The 19,828-nt window shown below is 42.6% G+C and overlaps 1 protein-coding gene across 1 annotated transcript; it reads left to right on the top strand.

Moving 5' to 3' along the window:
* Nucleotides 1-4,408: 4,408 nt before the first annotated feature.
* Nucleotides 4,409-9,217, top strand: RHEBL1 (RHEB like 1). The gene is made up of 8 exons (XM_075593403.1): nucleotides 4,409-4,672; nucleotides 6,051-6,122; nucleotides 6,209-6,276; nucleotides 6,499-6,581; nucleotides 6,817-6,873; nucleotides 7,320-7,367; nucleotides 7,461-7,545; nucleotides 8,020-9,217. Exons 1-8 carry the CDS (start codon nucleotides 4,621-4,623, stop codon nucleotides 8,107-8,109), a joined length of 555 nt encoding a protein of 184 aa, XP_075449518.1. The 5' UTR covers nucleotides 4,409-4,620; the 3' UTR covers nucleotides 8,110-9,217.
* The last annotated feature ends 10,611 nt before the right edge of the window (nucleotides 9,218-19,828 follow it).

The following is a 19,828-nucleotide window of genomic DNA, read 5'->3' as shown; positions in this document are numbered from 1 at the left end:
GTTCCTTACAATGCATCTGATCTCAAATGTGCTATTAGAGAGGGGTGGAGTTCCTTACAATGCATCTGATCTCAAATGCGCTATTAGAGAGGGTTGGGGTTCCTTACAATGCATCTGATCTCAGGCACGCTATTAGAGAGGGTTGGGGTTCCTTACAATGCATCTGATCTCAGACACGCTATTAGAGAGGGTTGGGGTTCCTTACAATGCATCTGATCTCAAACGCGCTATTAGAGAGGGTTGGGGTTCCTTACAATGCATCTGATCTCAGACACGCTATTAGAGAGGGTTGGGGTTCCTTACAATGCATCTGATCTCAAACGTGCTATTAGAGAGGGTTGGGGTTCCTTACAATGCATCTGATCTGCTAAGTTTGGAGGTAAATAATGTCAAATCAGACACAACACCACCAGTTAATTTGTTTGTGATAAACTTTGACTCCTGTCCAAGCCCTTCTGAAACAAAGGCGTTAAGTAACAGAGAAAAGCCACTATCTCAAATTAAATATAAGATGTTTAGGGACCAGTCACAGTTTCTGTATCTGTATTTACTCTCCCCACCCCACCTAGATAGCAATTTCAAACCCACAGTACCCTGCCATGCTCCAGGGCAGATAGGAACATTGTAGCTGTTTGTGTGTGAGGTCATGTGAGTTTGGGTTTCCACATATCAGTCAGTCTACAAATCTCATTATCCTATTTACAACACTTTGTTAATATAAGTGTTTCCTCATCCAAACATGAGAGGGGATCTATCTTGGAAAACAAAGTTCTCCAAATGATAAGCTCTCTCCTGTGAGTGTCACAAGAAACACAAGCACGGGGCATTGTTGTGTTTACCTGCACTGCAGCTATGGAAACATATGATATATTTTAGAATATATGGCAGTGTTTTTCAACCAGGGTTCCCCGGGTATCCCTAAAAGGTTCCCTGCAATTTTCTGGTCATTTGAAAATTGTATCAAATACAGAAGAATTGACAGTGCATCTGATCACAGAGTTGCTATTAGAGATGGTTGGGTTAGGGTTCCTTAACCAAAAAAAGGTTGGAAACCACAGATATATAGCACTCAGAAAACATTACCTCCACTTAGCAGCAATCACCCGCTAAAACTATTTTGGGCGCTCATCCCTGTTCCCTACGTCCGGGGATTCGCCCCTCCTAGATATTTTGTTGTTTTCTGTGCTGGTGTTTGACACACAAAAACAACTGCAAATATGGCCACATCAGGTCAAAATGTCTGCCCTAGATCGAGCATGACAAAGAGGATATTTTCTGTCTGGGAGGAAATATTCTCTCTCTCTCTCCAACCCCCGATGACGTTGCGGCTGTCAATTGGTGAACTTGTAGCTATATTTGTATTTTTCTTTTGTCACACATGACACTAAAAAACTGAAATATCTCAGGAACTGGGGGTGTCCCACTGTCGGGGGAGAAAACTCCCTTTCCCGTCACAAAACAAAAACAAACGGTCACCACGGATTGCTTCTTTAAGATAGTATGGTAACAGAGAAACTGCTCTTCTTGGTACAATATGTACATATATTTTATCGATTTATTGCCAAAAATAGCACATTCATGTCCTGAGATAGTTGCAAACATGTCTAAGTTCAGCCACAATCACTCAGACGCGCAATCCTACTTGGCCATTACATTTCGGCCAAAAAGGCGCAGGAATTGTGGGGCAGGGAGGTTTTGCGACCCACTTCTGCTAAGTTGGGAGGTTTTTGCAAAGCGACAGACGAGCTTAGAGAAGGTCATGTAAGGCTGCGTCCATAGACACTGCAGCCGTGCGGAGGCGCGCGGAGGCTGAGGGAAAGCTGGTGCTTTCCCTGGCCTTAGTACGCGCGCCGTCCGGGGGCGTGTTTATGGGTGGGCCAGTGACGTCGCGGAGCTGCTTCGCCCTCATTGGGCGAACCGCTCACGTGACCGCCCGATCGCTCGAGGAATCAGATTTGACTTCCACGCGCGCACGCGCCCACACGCTCTATAGACGCGATCACTGCTTTTAGGAAGTCTGATCGCTCGGCGTGCGGACGCATCCACGCGGTCTGCCCCTGTATGGACTCAGCCTTAGACCACCTGCCGTACAATTACATTAAACGAGCAACAAGGTATCATAGCATTGAGAATTTATGATAGAAATTTGCACACTCGCTCACTTTTGTGTGTGAATTTCTCAACCAATTTTTTTCTCTCCAAACATATGCCCAGCAAACAAGCACAACCCCGTACATTAATGTTGTAAAGCAAACTAATTTCTGGTAGACTCGGGGGACCGGTTTATATGCTCCAATGGAGATAAGCTGATCTAAAAATAGAATCGGTGATCCATTATTTAGATGAGAACTTAGTTTTTGTGATCTTCTTAAGACTCGTCAAGTCCGAGCTACTTGGTCTGTCTTTCTATCTTTTTTGTTGTTGGAAGGGGCTGTTTTTTTTATACTACCTGAGCCAGTTCCTGAAATAGAACTGGTTTTCCCAGTAGACACAGCACGGCTGCGGGGTCAGGCTCGCACCAGAGCCTATAGAAAGCTGCAACTATCTATTAGTGAACCGGATCCAAGTTTGTTTGTTTTTGTGTGTTTGATGCAAAATAAAAACAACCCCCACCCCCCCAAGTATTTTAGGAGCTGGGGAGTCCTGGAGGTTGGGGGTTCATGGATCAGCCTTGCGGGATCACTCATTTGCCAGTTAAGGTTATATATTTTAAAAAAACCACTGCTGCTTTAATGCTGACTGCTGTTATTCCTCGGTGTTCTGGGTAAACAAGTTTGCTGGGTAGTTATATTAGTTTATTTTGATTAGCTCTCTTTGTGGACAAGCATTCACATGTGTACTGCTGTTGGCAAGGAGATAGGAAACACTCTACTTAAAGGGTATTTGTGGGGAATAATAATAGAAGCAGACAGTGCGGACGGAGTGAAAATCATGTTAATCTATTTGCAAGATGGAGCCAATAAACCACTTACACGGTTAAGTGATATCTGTTGTATTGAACCATATATATATATATATATATATATATATATATATATATATATATATATATATATATATATATATATATATATATATATATATATATATATACACACAGTGGTCAACAAATCACCAAAAAATCTACTCGCCGAACAAAAAAATCTACTCGCCACCTAGTACCACACGTGCTGCTTGGGCCAATAGGAGCTCGCCACGATGTTAAATCCACTCGCCCGGGGCGTGCAAATGTATAGGTTTGTCGAACACTGTATATATATATATATAATGAATAGCGTAACCACCGCCCCTCCCCCCCCATAAAAGCACCCCATTTTGCGCACCGCTGCATTATATACAAGACATTGCATGCACAGTTAAAGATAATATATATTATAGGCGTATGTAAAGTTACAGACCTAGGGTTGCCAGGTGGTTTGTCAAAAAATATAGGACAAAATGGTGAAAGGTGCAACATGTGCGAGATTCGTTGGTGAGGAAGAATGTTATTTATAAATGACCTGACTGTTATGTCATTTTTTTCTAAATTTCACTCCAAGTATTCACCAATTTGCACCACTTTATGTTCTGTTTAGTAAAAAATCTAGGGAGGGGTCTTGGGAAGGAGTGCCCTTCCGAGGATTTTTGTTAGGAAATAGAATATGAAATAGTGCAAATTGATGCATGTTTGGAGTGAAATTTAGAACAAATTACGTATTGGTCAGATCATTTATAAATAACTAACCTGCAGTCATACTGGCCCATAGCGAGCAATACTGCACCCCTCATCATCATCTCTCTGTCCCCCTCTCACCCCCCTCCCCTCATCCTCTCTCATCCCCTCTCTTCATCCTCTCAACCCCCTTCCCTTCATCCTCAATAATAGCAACATTTACCAGCAACATTTTATTGAACTATTATAAAAAATATACTCCCTCACTAGTGAGACACAGATAACAGTGAGAATCGACATATGTGATCATATATATCAGGATAGGTAAAATAGAGGCGCCTATTCCTTGTATGTGGATGAGTTTAATAATCAGTAACGAACAGACTATACCGATGGGTTTAATATAACTAGACCCCTATCACACGATGGGTTTAATATAACTAGACCCCCATCACACGGTAGGTTTAATATAACTAGACCCCTACCCCACGCGGTACATTTCTATGGGACAAGGTGCTCATCGGGCGCACATGTGTTTGTTTCCATCCGCCCATCCTGCCAACCCCGCCCACTCAAATGCATGAACAGCCAATCACAAGGCCGGCCCCACCCGCCTTCCCAAAACCCAAACAATGAATGAACGCACCGTATGGCTCCCCTCGCCGCTCATTGGCTAGTCTTTGCCACGCCGACCAATCCGGGCCGCCCGTCTCCTCCTCCAGACACGCTCATTAGCCAGCCCGGCGGAGGTGGGTGGAGCCTGCGGGACACGACCTGTGTATTTGACCCAGTGTTCGCGGGTCTCTGGTTACAGTTCTGCGGTGGAGGGTCATTGTGGTCACATTAGGGGGCAGAGTGCGCGCTGAGCTTGGATCACCGGGACCGACGGGGGCAGCCTGTTCTTTTGTTTGTAAACTATCTTTATCATCCTGTTTGCCGCGCCCGCCTTTTTCGTTCCCCCCAGCATCATGCCGATGCCCAAGTTTCGCAAGGTGGTGATCCTCGGATACCGCTCGGTCGGTGAGTTCAATGGATCCCGGGTCTGGCCGCGTGCCTGCTTTCCATGTGCCGCGTGTAGCGGTGTGAGGCGCTGCCCGGGGGTGGGATGTAGACGGGTCTGTGTGGGAGGAGGTTGTGCAGAGCGGACACTCTGCAATCGGGCTCCCCACGTGTAGCGGGGCACAAAGCGTACACGCACACACACGGGGCAGTCTCCTTTGTGTGTGCCTCAAACACCGTGCAACATATCGGTGCTGCGGTGCATCTCAGTATCGGGTGGGGTGTATTTACTCATCTTGGTTTTTTTCTTTTATTGTAATGAATCTCTCTTTGCGTATAACCGATATTGGGACTCTAGATTTATAGTACCGCCACTTTGTACACGACTGCGGTGTGTGTGTGTGTGTGTGTGTGTGTGTGTGTGTGTGTGTGTGTGTGTGTGTGTGTGTGTGTGTGTGTGTGTGTGTGTGTGTGTGTGTGTGTGTGTGTGTGTGTGTGTGTGTGTGTGTGTGTGTGTGTGTGTGTGTGTGTGTGTGTGTGTGTGTGTGTGTGTGTGTGTGTGTGGTCGGTCAGTCAACACAACAACGGCGAACTCCAGACAGCCGCGTGTGTGTATACTTTCCCCCCCCCCCCCCTGGGTGAAATATGTGTATACCCCCCCACCACCCCAGGTGAAATAATGTGTATTCTCCTCCCCGGGTGAAAGGACCTTTTTTGGCCTGAAACGTTTTGTACATATTGCCCTGTTATTTGAAATGAAGGCATTTGCATTTCACCACGATGCTGCCGTTGGGGTGAATACTTTATTCTTGGAACCACATTAATGTGTGTACGGTAATTTTATTTTTAAGACCAGCACCCAAACAAAATGCAGTGAGATTGAATGTTTTGGTCGGGTAGTAGGTGATTTAAGCTGTGTAGTGCCTGGGGGAGGGGGGGGGGGGGGTGTGTACGTTGCGAGGAAGGGGATGACTTCCTGTGTATGGGTTGTTGCGGGGGATGTGGTGGCTCTGTGTGTGTGTTGTAGTTTGGGGCGTGGTTGTATGTTGTGATTGTAGGGGACTGTTCTCTGAGCTGCCGAGGGGGGAGGTGGTGGTATTATTCACTGGGAGGGGTCGTGCTTCTGTGGGGGAGGGGATGTGTTGGCTGCCATGCTGTGGTGGTCGGGGGGAGGGTCTAGTTTCTGTTTATACACAGTACAAATGGTTGGGTTTCCCGAGTCTTCAAACTGCACCCGAGAACTCGTCCTAAGAAAATCAATGAAACACCCATCTGGCCGTTGAGAAGCAGATCATAATACTATATATGGCTTAATCACACTGTGTGTGTGTGTGTGTGTGTGTGTGTGCACACACATAGGTTTAGTGCTAGTTTTCTAATGATGTGATCTCCCCAATAGGTAAATCTTCCCTGGCTCTCCAATTTGTCAAAGGGGATTTCCCGGAGGAGTATGACCCTACCATTGAGAACAGTAAGTGTCTTGCTTTTGGCTGGTGGGGTGCAAAGTGAAACTGATACCAACCAGCACATACTGAATTGTATTTTCTCCTTTTATAGCTTGGAGCAAAAGTTTGGTTCTAGGGACTGACGAGTTTGATCTGCAGCTGGTAGATACAGCCGGGCAGGTGAGTGACTCTTGTGGGTGCTCTCTCTGTTTGGGAATGGTGTGTGCAGGGGTGCTAAACTCAAGGTGCCACCCCCGTCATGTTTTCATGATATCCTTGCATCAGTACAGATGGTCAGTCTTTGTCTGAGCCACCTGTGCAAAGCTTGGATATCCTGAAAACCAAGGTGGGTGAGGGAGTGGCATGTGTTAAATGTCTCCCTAATTTATTTCTTCTTTTTAGGATGAATATTCCCTGCTGCCTCACTCATTTGTTCTCGGTATCCATGGATACGTGCTAGTTTACTCTGTGACTTCCTTGAAAAGGTAAATTCCTAGAGAATAGCTCATGGTCTGATCCTGCTGCTCCATCTGCTGATGGCTCTAGGAAAAGGCAACATTATCCCTAACTTTTTGCCATGCAATTGAATGGCAGAACACCTAGTTCTAAATGCATAAAATGATTGCATTGACTTTTTTTTAGTTTTGCATGTCTTTTCACAACACTGTTTGCTTGTGTGGGAATGTATAGATCTTTGTCTTAATATCCTATTTCTCATAGCTTTCAGATAGCCAACGGCATTCACACAAAGCTCCAGGACAGGCGAGGGAAGTCCTTGTAAGTATCCAACTCATTTTTGTCTCCTGGCTTAGACCACAACTATCATACACAGAATTTATTTTTAAATATAAATAAAGTGCCCCCCTCATTAATCTAACGTGTCCTAGTATGTATGTCTGCCATCGGGGGGGGGGGAAATGTAACATTCGGTTTTGGGATTGCTTGTATATGAATCATATATATATTCTGTCATATTTTATGCAACTTGAGTATTTTAAGGGTTGGTCAACTTTTAAGTTGTAAAATAGTAAACTGTGCCATTATGGTTGAGTATTCTGTTGCAACTGCAATATGTTGATAGGCAGTATCCTTAACCCTCCGATTTACAGCGTGACTAGGCTTTTTATGTGCTTTTAAAATGCAAATATCACACTGTTAAATTAATGTAAATATTTGTGCTGGGTACTTTCAACATGATTGAACTGTTTATTTGTCTCTTGCAGAATGCCCATTGTCCTGGTTGGAAATAAGAACGACCTCCCAGCCCAGAGGTAAGGGTGTTTTTGTTTCTCCTGTCTATCTTGTGTTATACCGCTCTGTTTATCTAGACCATGGCATTCAAAGTCTTTGTGTTCTTTCTGCAGCCGTGAAGTAAAGACTGAAGATGGCAAGAAGCTGGCAGATTCCTGGGGTGCTGCATTTATGGAGGCTTCTGCCAAAGACCCGGAGGTACAATCTTACAGAAACAATTGGGTGCTTGTCTGTCTATATCAAGCTACATAAATCAGTTGATTTAATTTTATATTTATTTTTGGACCCCTATTCATGTTGTATTTGAAAATGATGCAGACCAGGTTGACGACCTAGCTATTCATTTAACTTGCATTCATAGAGATTTTTAAGTACAGGGTGCACAGCATGCCTAAAATAGCTCGAGCACTTCAATGGTCTGTGATCTGGTGGTAGGAGCACATGTGTGCTGTGCTCCTATATATGTATGACAATGGCAGCTATCCATCCCCTTGTGAATGTCAGGTGACTCCGCCTAACACAATTTCTTCTGTTCTGTAACTAATCTAATTGACCTGTTTATGGGTTTGTCTCCATTTACCCAAAATGCTATCAGAAACTGGAATTCTTTGGTCTTGATAGTGTTTTCGTTTGAAATTGCATTCCTCAACCCCCCCCCCCCCTTTTTTGTAGAAGAGTCATGTGATCTTCACCAAAATCATCGAGGAAATTGACCGCGTTGAGAGTTCCTTCTGTGATGACCGAAAATGCCAGGTCATGTGAACACCTGACCGGCAGTGCAGCAGAGGTATACGTGGCTGTTTGTAATCCGATCAGCCACCAACCATTGTCTGAACAATACTTATGCACAGATCAATGCAATTCTTTTTGGACGTTAGTCATCAGTTGTCTGTCTCCCTTACCTATGTGACAATATCCTCACTAAAGACCATGTTTCTTTACTCCCTTTACTGCCGGGGACTGAACTGGTCTGACTCTCCCGCTCTGCAAGTGTGTGCTGCGTTACATAGGTGCACGTGGACCACAACACTTGCTGCTTTTTAGGATTTGTTGGCCTTATGGATGGGTCTATCACCATTTGCACAAATTGGCAGTAATGCGGTGTTACTGCACATGATTTTTTTTTGTTTTTTTTTGTAAACTGTAAAATCTGTTACAGTATCTATTTATGTTTAGTTGTACTTTTTTTTACAAAGTGTTTTTTGGGGGGTTGGGAATGAAACTGTGCCTATTTATGTAATATTCATGCCCCGTCTGTCCTATAAGTAACAGGAAAGTGCAGTTGTAGTTCTGTTAGGAATGAGTTGGGGGAGGGAATTGCCCCCAGAATGTTGATGCTTCAAATTTGTACCTGTCTGTTAACCCTGTAAATGCTGCTGTTGTTTCTCTGCCCTTTTCATGGTGATGGTAGGGCAGGTTACTTTGTTTACACCTTCAGCACTAGTGGGCTTGCATTGTTCTGGGTCCCTAAGTGCTGAACGGACTAATCTCTGATTAGTGGTGAGACTTGGGTTACATGATGCATGTGCCTTTTGATCACCCTAGCCAGTGATATAACAACCCCTAGAAGAGAGAATATACTTTTAATGTAGTATTTTCAGGCACATGGCTTTTTTTCTTTTTAATTATAAATATATGTAATTTGAGTTGTCTGCCATGGGAAGCCAGGGACTATGTATACTTTTGATCTGTTTCAGTAAGTATTATGCATATTTTGGTAATGTAAATACATTTGATTCATTCCTGACATGCAAGTTTTTTTTTTTTTTTTCCTCCCATCCTAACCCCCTTTATAAAGAATGTATACTTTTGAAAACTTTTTTTTTTTGTTCCCAAATGTATAAAAGCAATACAGATCATGAAATCACTTTAATAAAGCTACGGCACATTACATTTGAAGTTTCTCTTTTATTCTGGGGGGGGTGGTGTGTTGGTTTCTCACCGGGAGGGGGGGGGGGGGGAAGGAAGGAAAAGAGGAGGAGGAGGAGGAGGAGTTGGGGTGTTTTCTCATCCTCTGTAAAACATGAAAGTTTAATATCAACAGTTTGCATGATCAGTTTAGATTCCTGTTTTCTTAACTCAACATGTGCTCTAATCAATTATTTATATGGGTTAGGGTTTTTTTTTTGTGTCATTGCAGCTTCTATGTAAATTCACAATATTACAGATGAGTGCTTTGGTATTCCACCTTGCTACTAGGTTTGAGCATCTGTAGATGTACATGCAGCCTCTATGGTGATTGCAAGCATGGTTCCTAACCTGGTTGGCTCAAGGATATCAACACTGCACCTAAATCACACCTCCCTTTTGTATCTGTCACAGTGACAAACTGTTTCACTGCACCTCTCTCCTGGGAACCTCTGTATTAGCATCCAAAACACCTGCCTACTTTTTGAAAAGTGTTGCAATATTGTACAATGCGTAGTGGTAGCAGTTTTATATTAGGTGGAGAAATATTCTCTGGACTTTTAAAGCATAAAGTCTTGATCATGACCAACAACTTGGCCATATAATCAGATTGATCCTAGATTTGCTCTTGTATAGAGATTTATGAACAATTAATAAGAATATATCCAAACCCATGATGTGTCCAAAATTACTCCAGTGTTACCATTTTTCAATAAAAATAGATATAGGCACTTAAAATACAGATTGGTCACGACCCTGTGTTAATGAAGATGAGATGTTTTCCGATATGGGATGCAACCATAAAACGAAAAAAATTATACAATAGTGGACAAATCCCCATGACAAGGAGATTCTTATGCATGCCTGTGTGAGCTTAATTTAAAGTCGTGAGCAAATTTTTTTTTTTGGGGGGTGCTTAAGTCAGCTCAGTCAGGTATATTGTATTCTTGAACTTCTTCAAAGGTTCTACGTTGAAAAACATTTATTCTTGGTAAACATTTTTAGATCTCAATGTTAATACCTGGAATAAACGGTTTCTCCACATAGGAGAGAGAAGGTACATTTCCCATTCGCCAAATGTTTGCATTTCTTACAGATATCCCTAAAGAAAATTTTGATGGCTGGGTGTGTGAACACCTCCCTGGCTCTTTTCTGTGTAGGCTCTTTTCTGTGTAGGGATCTGTAATAGTGCGTCGATACTCAGCAGTGGTACCTCTGCAGATTCAATTTCCACCCACCGTATCTCTCCCGGTGACCTGTGCCATGTTTGTAAATGGGTTGGTTGTGTTGCAACTCTGGGGCCCGATTTGAAAAATAAAGGCTTTATTCAAACAGGTTCAAAAACCAAACAAATCCTCCATTTGAATAAAGCCTTTATTTTTCAAATATGGTTCCTGTTTTTGGTCCGGTTGCAGTGCTGTTTTTTTTTTTTTTTTGGGTGAATATATTTTGGCTGTGTACTAAAATAAATTCAAGTTACAGCTTTAATTTTGAGGGCATGCACATCCAAATTGGAGGAAGGGTACATCCAAATTGGAGGAAGGGTTTAGGAATTGCATCTTTAATATGTAGCCCCCTCTTTTTCAAGGGACCAAAAGTCATTGGACAATTGACTCAAAAGCTGTTTCATGGACAGGTGTGGGCTATTCCTTTTGTTATGTCATCAATTAAGCAGGTAAAAGATCTGGAGCTGACTCCAGGTGTGGCATTCACATTTGGAAGCTGTTGCTGTGAACCCACAACATGCGGTCAAAGGAGCTCTCAATGCAAGTGAAACAGGGCATCCTTAGGCTACAAAAAAAAAAAATCCATCAGAGAGAAAGCAGGAACATTAGGAGTGGCCAAATCAACAGTTTGGTACATTCTGAGAAAAAAAGAACGCACTGGTGAGCTATGCAACACAAAAAGGCCTGGACGTCCACAGAAGACAACAGTGGTGGGTGATCAAGGGATCATTTCCAGGGTAAAGAAAAACCCCTTCACAACATCCAGCTAAGTGAAGAACACTCCACGAGGTAGGCATATCATTATCCAAGTGTACCATAAACAGAAGACTTCACGAGAGCAAATACAGAGGGTTCAACACAAGGTGCAAACCATTCATAAGCCTCAAGAATAGAAAGGCCAGATTAGACTTTGACAAACAATATCTAAAAAAACAGCCCAGTTCTGGAACAGCATTCTTTGGATAGATTAAACTAAGATCAACTTGTATCAGAATGATGGGAAGAAAAAAGTATGGAGAAGGCTTAGAACGGCTCATGATCCGAAGCATACCACATCATCTGTAAAACACGATGGAGGCAGTATGATGGCTTGGGCGTGCATGGCCTCCAATGGCACTGGGTCACTAGAGTTTATTGGTGACAGAAGATAGAAGCAACCGGATGAATTCTGAAGTGTATATAGGGATATATTGTCTGCTCAGATTCAGCCAAATTCAGCAAAGTTGATTGGACGGCGCTTCACTTTACAGGTGGACAATGACCCAAAACATACTGCGAAAGCAACCCAGGAGTTTTTTTTAAGGCAAAGAAGTGGAATATTCTGCAATGGCCGAGTTAATCACCAGATCTAGCATGCATTTCACTTGCTGAAGACAAAACTTAAGGCAGAAAGACCCACGAACAAACAACAACTGAAGACAGCTGCAGTAAAGGCCTGGCAAAGCATCACAAAGGAGGAAACGTAGCGTTTGGTGATGCCCATGCGTTCCAGACTTCAAGCAGTCATTGCCTGCAAAGGATTCTCGACAAAGTATTACAAATAAACATTTTTTTTATCATTGTATTAATTTGTCCAATTACATTTGAGCCCCTGAAATAAGGGGACTGTGTATGAAAATGGTTGCAATTCCTAAACGTTTCATACAATATTTTTGTTCAACCCCTTGAATTAAAGCTGAAAGTCTGCACTTCTATTGCATCTCGGTTGTTTCATTTGAAATCCATTGTGGTGGCATACAGAGCCCAAATTATGAAAATTGTGTCAGTGTCCAATTATTTCCGGTCCCAACTGTAGTTGATTGTACGAGGCTTTGATGCCTCTAAGAAAGGGACCCTGTATTCCACATTTTTCAAGCATTGTTAACATATAATCCCAATCAACCCTATCAAAGGCCTTTTCCGCATCCAATAAGATTAATAACGTGTTTTTTTTTTTTTTTAGAGGTGTTTGCTACGTGGGTAATATTAAACCCCACCTGGTCTGAATTGATTAATCCAATTGCTAACATTTTTCTAAAAATCTTCACATTTGAGTTAATGAGGGAAATGGGGCAGTAATTTCTGCAATAAACGGGGTCTCTACCAGGTTTTGGAATCACCAAGATTTAAGACCTTCGGGGGGGGGGGGGGGGGGTATATCTCTCCCTCCAATTAAGAGTTGATCAATTTGGTCATAAAAAGCATCACTTGTGACTTAAAGGTCATAATAAATATTGGAGAGACCGTCGGGCCGGGTGCTTTGGAATTGTATCTCTTCATGAGAAATTGTTTATCCAATAATTCCCTGTCTTCTCTACCAAGGGTCTAAATCTTTCCCTAGTTTAGCCTGAAAAACTCCCTGAAGCCGCTGAAGAAAAAGTTACATTTACGGCTGAGCTCATGGCGACGGCGATGTCGCCGTCGAAAACAAAAGCATTGCCGCCGTCGCAAGCGCTTATAGTAAGCGCGACGCGACGGCGGTGACCAAAAATTTGCAAGCCGATAAAATTTGATCTTTCAGAAGCTGTCGCCACATGTGACAGCCTCTGAGCTAATCACTGGCCAGGTCGCCAGCGACGTTGCCGAAAGTTAAATGATAACTTTCGCGGGTGGCGATGGGTGACCTTGCCGTCGCACGCACTAAGGCTGCAAGCATAGTTGCCCAAGGCCAACAAAATACAGTACCTGATACAGGCCGACCATAGTGCGTGCGACAGCACTCGTGAGGAAGAGCGACTGCGACAGAATTTTGACGAGACAAATTATTTTGGGTTTTTTTGCATCACATGAGCGGTTCAGCCAATGAGGGCAAATGACGTCACGGCCACGCCTCGGGTGAATCCTGAGTACGCAGATCACTGAGGCGACAGGAGCGCACAACTCCATGCGGTCCGGCGCGCGAGCGTCTGCACTATATTCAAGGCCTAAGACTAGTTGTCCAGAGGGTGGTGTACTCACTGTATTACAGATAACTGGCATGGTGCTCAGCAACGGCAGAAGCCGCCTACAATCCAAGATGCAAGGTGGCACTCCAGTGGTCTTTCACAGTGATAGACTTTTCAGGTCCACTTGTTGGCAAGATACTGTGCACTAAACATAATGTGCTATATATAGCTTCTTTGGGCGCCAAACAGGATAAAGGTGCCAAATCTCCTTAACGTTACTGCTGTAAAGCAGTGTAACCATAACGTCGACAGTGTGTCGTAAAGTGATACAAATGTACAATAAAAACAACATTGTCAGAGTATCTGAACACATGATTACATAATACACACAATAAGATGTATCACAATGGAAAATTAAAAATATAAATAACAAACACGTGACAGGGAACGTCAGCAATAGTCATGATGGAATGCAGAAGAAAAGTAAAAAAAAAAAAAAACATCCAGCAGAGACATAAACCCCTTCATATGTATATCTATAGATCTAAATCGGTATAGTTTGAGGGGTGATAAGAAACAAGGACCACAGATGTTAAACAAGAGTAATATCCTAGTTTAGAGCTATACAGTAAAAATGGTGTTGTTACACATGCCATCATGTTATTCAACAATTGGACATAGTGTTTTGTTATTCCTTGGTTTATTATGTCTTATTGCCTGTGTCGTGTCATGTTTTAGCACTTAGGTGACTTATTATGGATGATTTTACTTATACTATGCCATCGTTTGTACACAGTAACATTAATATCTTGACGAGGCATGTATTGTTCATTCCTATGATATGAGGTCCAAATATGTGATGTTTCTACACTAGTCCTCTAATGGCATTTATTTCCATGTATCACTTCTCTAACGTGCTCCATTCTTTCATATTTTGATCATCTAGGGCAGGGATGCGCAAACTTTTCCCCATGTACACCACTGCCTGCTCTCCTCGGCACACTTTGCAGCAGTAACGTTAAGTAGGTTTGGCACCTTTTTTCTGTGTGGCGCCCAAAGAGGTTATATATAGCGCATTATTTTTAGTGCACAGTATCTTGATAAAGGTTCGCAAGGGGACCGACACGTCGATCACTGCCAATAAATTCTATTTATTGTGATAGACCACTGGAGTCCCACTTTGCTTCATTTTGCATCTTACACTTAAGATTGTACGGGGAGGTAGAAAAACGTGCCAGCTCTTTTTCGATGGTTTTTGCGTCAAATGACATTTCTCCGTCACTCAACCTTAATGCTTTAATAGAGGCCGTTGCCTGTGGTTTCACGCAACGTATGGCCCAGCAATTTATTTGCCCTGTTGCTTTTTGGGTAGAATAACTGTTTTGTCCTTGTTAAAGCTTTCTCTGTGTTAGGAGAATTTGTTAGTCGCCTCTGTATTTAAGTACCTTTTGAGAGTTCTTTTTGGAAGGGTTTTCTTTGTGTAGCGTTTCTAATTTGTCTAGACATTTAGAGATATGGTATCCCCTCCCCCCTGCTTTTTCTTTAGGGTGTTGATCACAATAATCTTAACCCGCAGGTATGCCTTGTGTGTTTCCCACAACATGGGCACGGACATCTCTGCTGTATCATTAAAGATAAAACATCTGGTACTGGGTGGTTATTTAATAACGAATCATTTAATTTGCAGAGGGGTCTTACTGTTGTGGGGGCAATTTTTTTTAAATGAGCAGGTTAAGGATGCATGATCTGACCATGGGATCAGAATGATAGAGGAAGAGATTATCGCAGGTATCCGGGAAGAATCTATGAATATATCATCAATTTTGGAATATACTTTATGAGGAGCTGAGTAAAACATGTAGTCTTCTTTCTCTGGGTCTTTTAGTCTCCAGCTGTCATATAATGACGTCTTGAACAAATTTGGCTAATTCTGTGGGTGTTTGGGGGCCCTGTATTTCCTGTGGTTTTCGTTGTGTTTTTGATCTATCCAACACCAAGTCACAAACATCATTGAAATCTCCTGCTAGGGTGATCTTTCCCTACACTAATTCTGCCAGCAAGGGAAATATATATATATATATATATATATATATATATATTTTTTTTTTTTTAAAGAATTGGTATTTATTGTCTATTGTTGGGTGAGTATATATTTGCTAATGTTATCCATGTGGAGCTAATATTAACTTTCAGAAACAGATAACGTTCCTCTTTATCTGAAGCACTCTCATTTAGGAGGAATGGAACGGACTTGCAAATTAAGATGGCTACTCTTTTTAACAGCTGCTGACGCATAGAAGGCAGTTAGAAAGACCCTGTCAGAGAATCTTGACTGATCTCGACCTCTGAAATTCTACTTTTTAAATCTTTAAAGGCCATTCTGAGTTTCTTGGGGTTATTACGCCCCATCACATTTAGCATAGATACCTTAAGCATCTTATATTAGCGAATCTGCTTAGTAAACATAACAACCTGTGTAGAACATCTTTTTGGGGGGGGGAATATCTTTTCTATCATTATTGTACTTGTCCCAACAAGGGGTGCAGTGGGGGAAAAAAACCATGAATAACAAGGGGTAACAGTCCCGCGTAGGATCCTTGCAGATAGGTGGACTAGAATGACCCGGTGAGGGGAGATAACACCGTCTATGGGCGGCGGATCCATTTTATCTATAAGAAATGGGGTAACTAGGGGTGGGAAATGACCTAAAAAACAAAATCAGCACGACACTTAAATTGCAAGTATCGTGGGGTTTTTGTCATCTTCTCTCCGATGCAGGATGTCTTCTCTCCGATGCAGGATGAAGTGTGGGAATGCTGCGAACGTCCCATCCAAGATCTCTCAATCAGCGATGCAAATAGGCCCCCTACTTTTCCTGGGCAGGGAATTAATAAAGTCCATTAAACACCTGTTTCAATGTAATCTTCATTTTCCCGACCGCTGCTTCTGGGATTCTGTGTTTTTGTCATCCAGCTGTCAATTACCAGAGTTTATTTGGCTCACGCTTGCTCTCTTTGTCTGGTGCCCTCTTAAAGTCGTTTTAGTCATCCGAATTGGATCCAGAGAGGTAGGATTCAGGCTCTTAGCGGTTAGGGGGAGTTTGTTCTGTTTTTAACATCCAAGTCCCTTGGGGCTTTCTCCCCCTCTTCTGTGACAGGGTTTTTACTTTAAGCGTGGTTCCGTTATGCCAAATTATTCGCTTGAATGGGAATTCCCATTTGTACCTGATCTGATTGTCTCTTAGACTTTTTGTAATCAAGCTCAGGTCTTTTCTTTTTGGTAAAGTTGCTGCACTAGATCACTGTAGATCTGGATTTGGTGTCTCTGATATGATACCCAGAGTTTGGATCTGGTCACGTCTCTTGCTTTCTTAGGGCCTACTTGTTTCGGCCCTAGAGCTCCGTGCACACTATCCAGCATCAATTTGTCTTCCGATATTTCTGGGACAAGGGATTTAAAGAGTTACTGGGTGAACCTCTCCAGAGCCTCTGGAAGGATAGTCTCAGGGATGTTTCTCAATCTTAGGTTATTCCGTCTAGAGCGGTTTTCCATATCCTGCGGGGCTTTAGTTAAAGATTCGATTTTCTATTTCAAGCTCCTTATCTCATGGTCTGTAACATTTTGGGCTGAGATGATCTCATCTACCTTGCTTTCTGGACAGTCAGTCCTCTCTCCCAGACCCTAGATATCATGTCTTAGTTCTGCAATTGTTTTCTGCACTGTTCTCCACTAATTGCGTAATGTTTTTGAAGAGGTCCTTTAAGTCACCTTTTGTAGTGGGCATGACTCTTTCCTCCGCTTCTGATTCGGATTCAGCCTGCATCCTCGTGGTGCCGCCATTTTCTGGCTTTGCCTGCTCCCGCTGGTCCCGTTTTTTTAAAGAACTCAGCTCCTCTTTTCACAGGCTGCTTATTCGTTTTTTTGACCGATCTCATGACGCTGGCGTGTTTGGTAGAGAGCAGGTCCAGTTTTTGTACAGATCCGAGGGGTTTATGTTTTGTAAACTTGCTTTTTTGTGCCCAGGGTCAGCAGAGCTCTTCTCTTAAGCGGCCATCTGGTATCTGTACAGCCATGGATTTTGTTTCTCCTAGGGGATGGCTGTGGCGATGGTCCTGCCAAAGGATCAATCCATTTATGGGCACTCTAGTTGTCGGTGACCATGCTTCCCACAGGTGGAGCATGGGGACAGCTCTCGCGTATGTCTCTCCGCTGCGAGAATGGGCCAGCAGCTACAAATACGTTTCCCATGGAAAGCTATCAGACAAACCATCTACCCTGCTCCACAACTCAAACTCCCTAGAACAAAAGGGGAATGTCCACAACATGCTCTCAGATTGATGGTTGTCCAAACATATATAGAACATGTGTTTTGCAATAAACTGGTCAAAGATTAGTCCGGAGGACAATAATTTTTTGGGTGGTTCAATTGATGCTGAAAAAGCATTTCAACTAACTAGGATTATCTGTTTAATATCTTATAGTTGGTTGGAATATCTGGCACTTTATTAAATGTAATTCAAGCATTGTACTGTGAGGCTACAGCTCAGATACTTGTGGATGGATGGCTGTCTTCTGAATTTAAATTATACAGGGGCACAATACTAATATACCTGAGACAATTAAAAGGTTTAAAAGGGTAATCAAATTGGTGATATAGAATAAAAAAAATGTGTAGATGACCTGCTATTGTTTGTTTATAACCCTGAGGAAGCTTTAAAGGATAAATCCAAGTATTAAAAGATTTTGGCAAGTTCTACGGATTTAGAATATATTTATCAAAAACTAACATTTGTGTCATCAGAGAAAAACAATGTTAAGTGGGGCAACGAGTGTCCCCTAAACTGTACAAAGAAGCCACTAAAATATCTAGGAATATTTATTGTACCAGATCTAGTAAAAATCAGTCAAATATTTAGAAGCACATTATCATATCATTAACTGACGAACATGAATCGAGGGAAAGCCTCAGCTTATCTTCCTCTGGGAGATGCCCTGTAGTTAGAATGGTGAGTTTTGCTAAATACTGTTAGTTAACCGACGATGCGTCTATTCATCAAGCACCGAGATATTAAGGATCTGAATAGAGTAATAGCGACATATCTGGAACAGGGGTAGAAGTACAATCGCTACAAAAGAACCATTTCTCGCTAGAGACTTCGGTGGCACCTACCTCCCAGATATAAGGAAATACAACATAGACTGTACATTGAGACATACATACAGGCCAGGGGTGCGCAAACCTTTTTTGTCCGTACCCCCTTACCTGTTCTCCGGCATCATCTGACGCCACAATGTCATGTGATGTCACGTTGCCATAGCAACCGATGGCCATTTGACCGCTGTGTTGCCATGGCGATACATCGCCAGAAGCCACCGGAGACAAGGTCAGAGGGAGTTGCAGAGGCCTCGCGCACTCCACTGGAATTGCATTTAAATGTTGTGGGGAAGAGTGCATGGCCTCTGTAAGCGCCGCGCCCCAACCCAAAAATTTTTGCACCCCACAGTTTGCGCACCCCTGATATAGGCGACCGACCAGATTTTAGGTAAACATTTATATTCATATTTAGGCATTTAAAAGCAAATGGTTTATTTATTCTCTTACTTTGAAAGAGATACAACATATAAAATGGGTTTCCATTTCATCGCATATCAGGGAAAATCCACTATAAAGAGATACGATTGTGACCAGGGAGAATCCACTATAAAGAGATACGATTGTGACCAGGGAGAATCCACTATAAAGAGATACGATTGTTACCAGGGAGAATCCACTATAAAGAGATACGATTGTGACCAGGGAGAATCCACTATAAAGAGATACGATTGTGACCAGGGAGAATCCACTATAAAGAGATACGATTGTGACCAGGGAGAATCCACTATAAAGAGATACGATTGTGACCAGGGAGAATCCACTATAAAGAGATACGATTGTGACATGGAAATTGGTTAAGGAAAAACATCTTTGTTTGCCCTTTAGTGTATCTACATTCCTACCTATTAAAGAAAATTCAAAAGTCATACCAGGGGAGTGGTAATTATCTTTTGGACAATAGGAAGATTAAGGGGTTACATGCATCGGTGTCAAGATTCCCTCCCACAATACTTCCTGTAGATCTGTAGGAGCGCACAGAGGAGTCCAAGTTCAGGCCTTGGGGTGGTGGGAATTAGAATCTCCCATGAGGCCAGGGGCCATTTCAGCGTAGAGTAAATCCCACCCAGCCTGCTAGTTGTAGGGTGACTAGATCTTAAAAGGTTAAAATCGGGACACAATAGAAACATTTTTATAAAACAAAATACATCACTTAAAAATAAATATTATAATGGTATGTGTCTAATAGCATCCCCATTTATGCTGTATTATTAATTCTCACTCCCCAGTCTCTCTCCCCCCCCAATATCTCCTCTCCCAGTCTCTCTCCCCCTCCCCCAGACACTTTCTCCCTCCTCACAGTCTCTCTCTCTCCCCTTCCCCCAGTCTCT

Source organism: Ascaphus truei, chromosome 3 (genome assembly GCF_040206685.1).
Source record: "Ascaphus truei isolate aAscTru1 chromosome 3, aAscTru1.hap1, whole genome shotgun sequence".
In the NCBI taxonomy this organism is placed as follows: Eukaryota; Metazoa; Chordata; class Amphibia; order Anura; family Ascaphidae; genus Ascaphus; species Ascaphus truei.
This window is presented reverse-complemented; position numbering and strand designations above follow the sequence as displayed.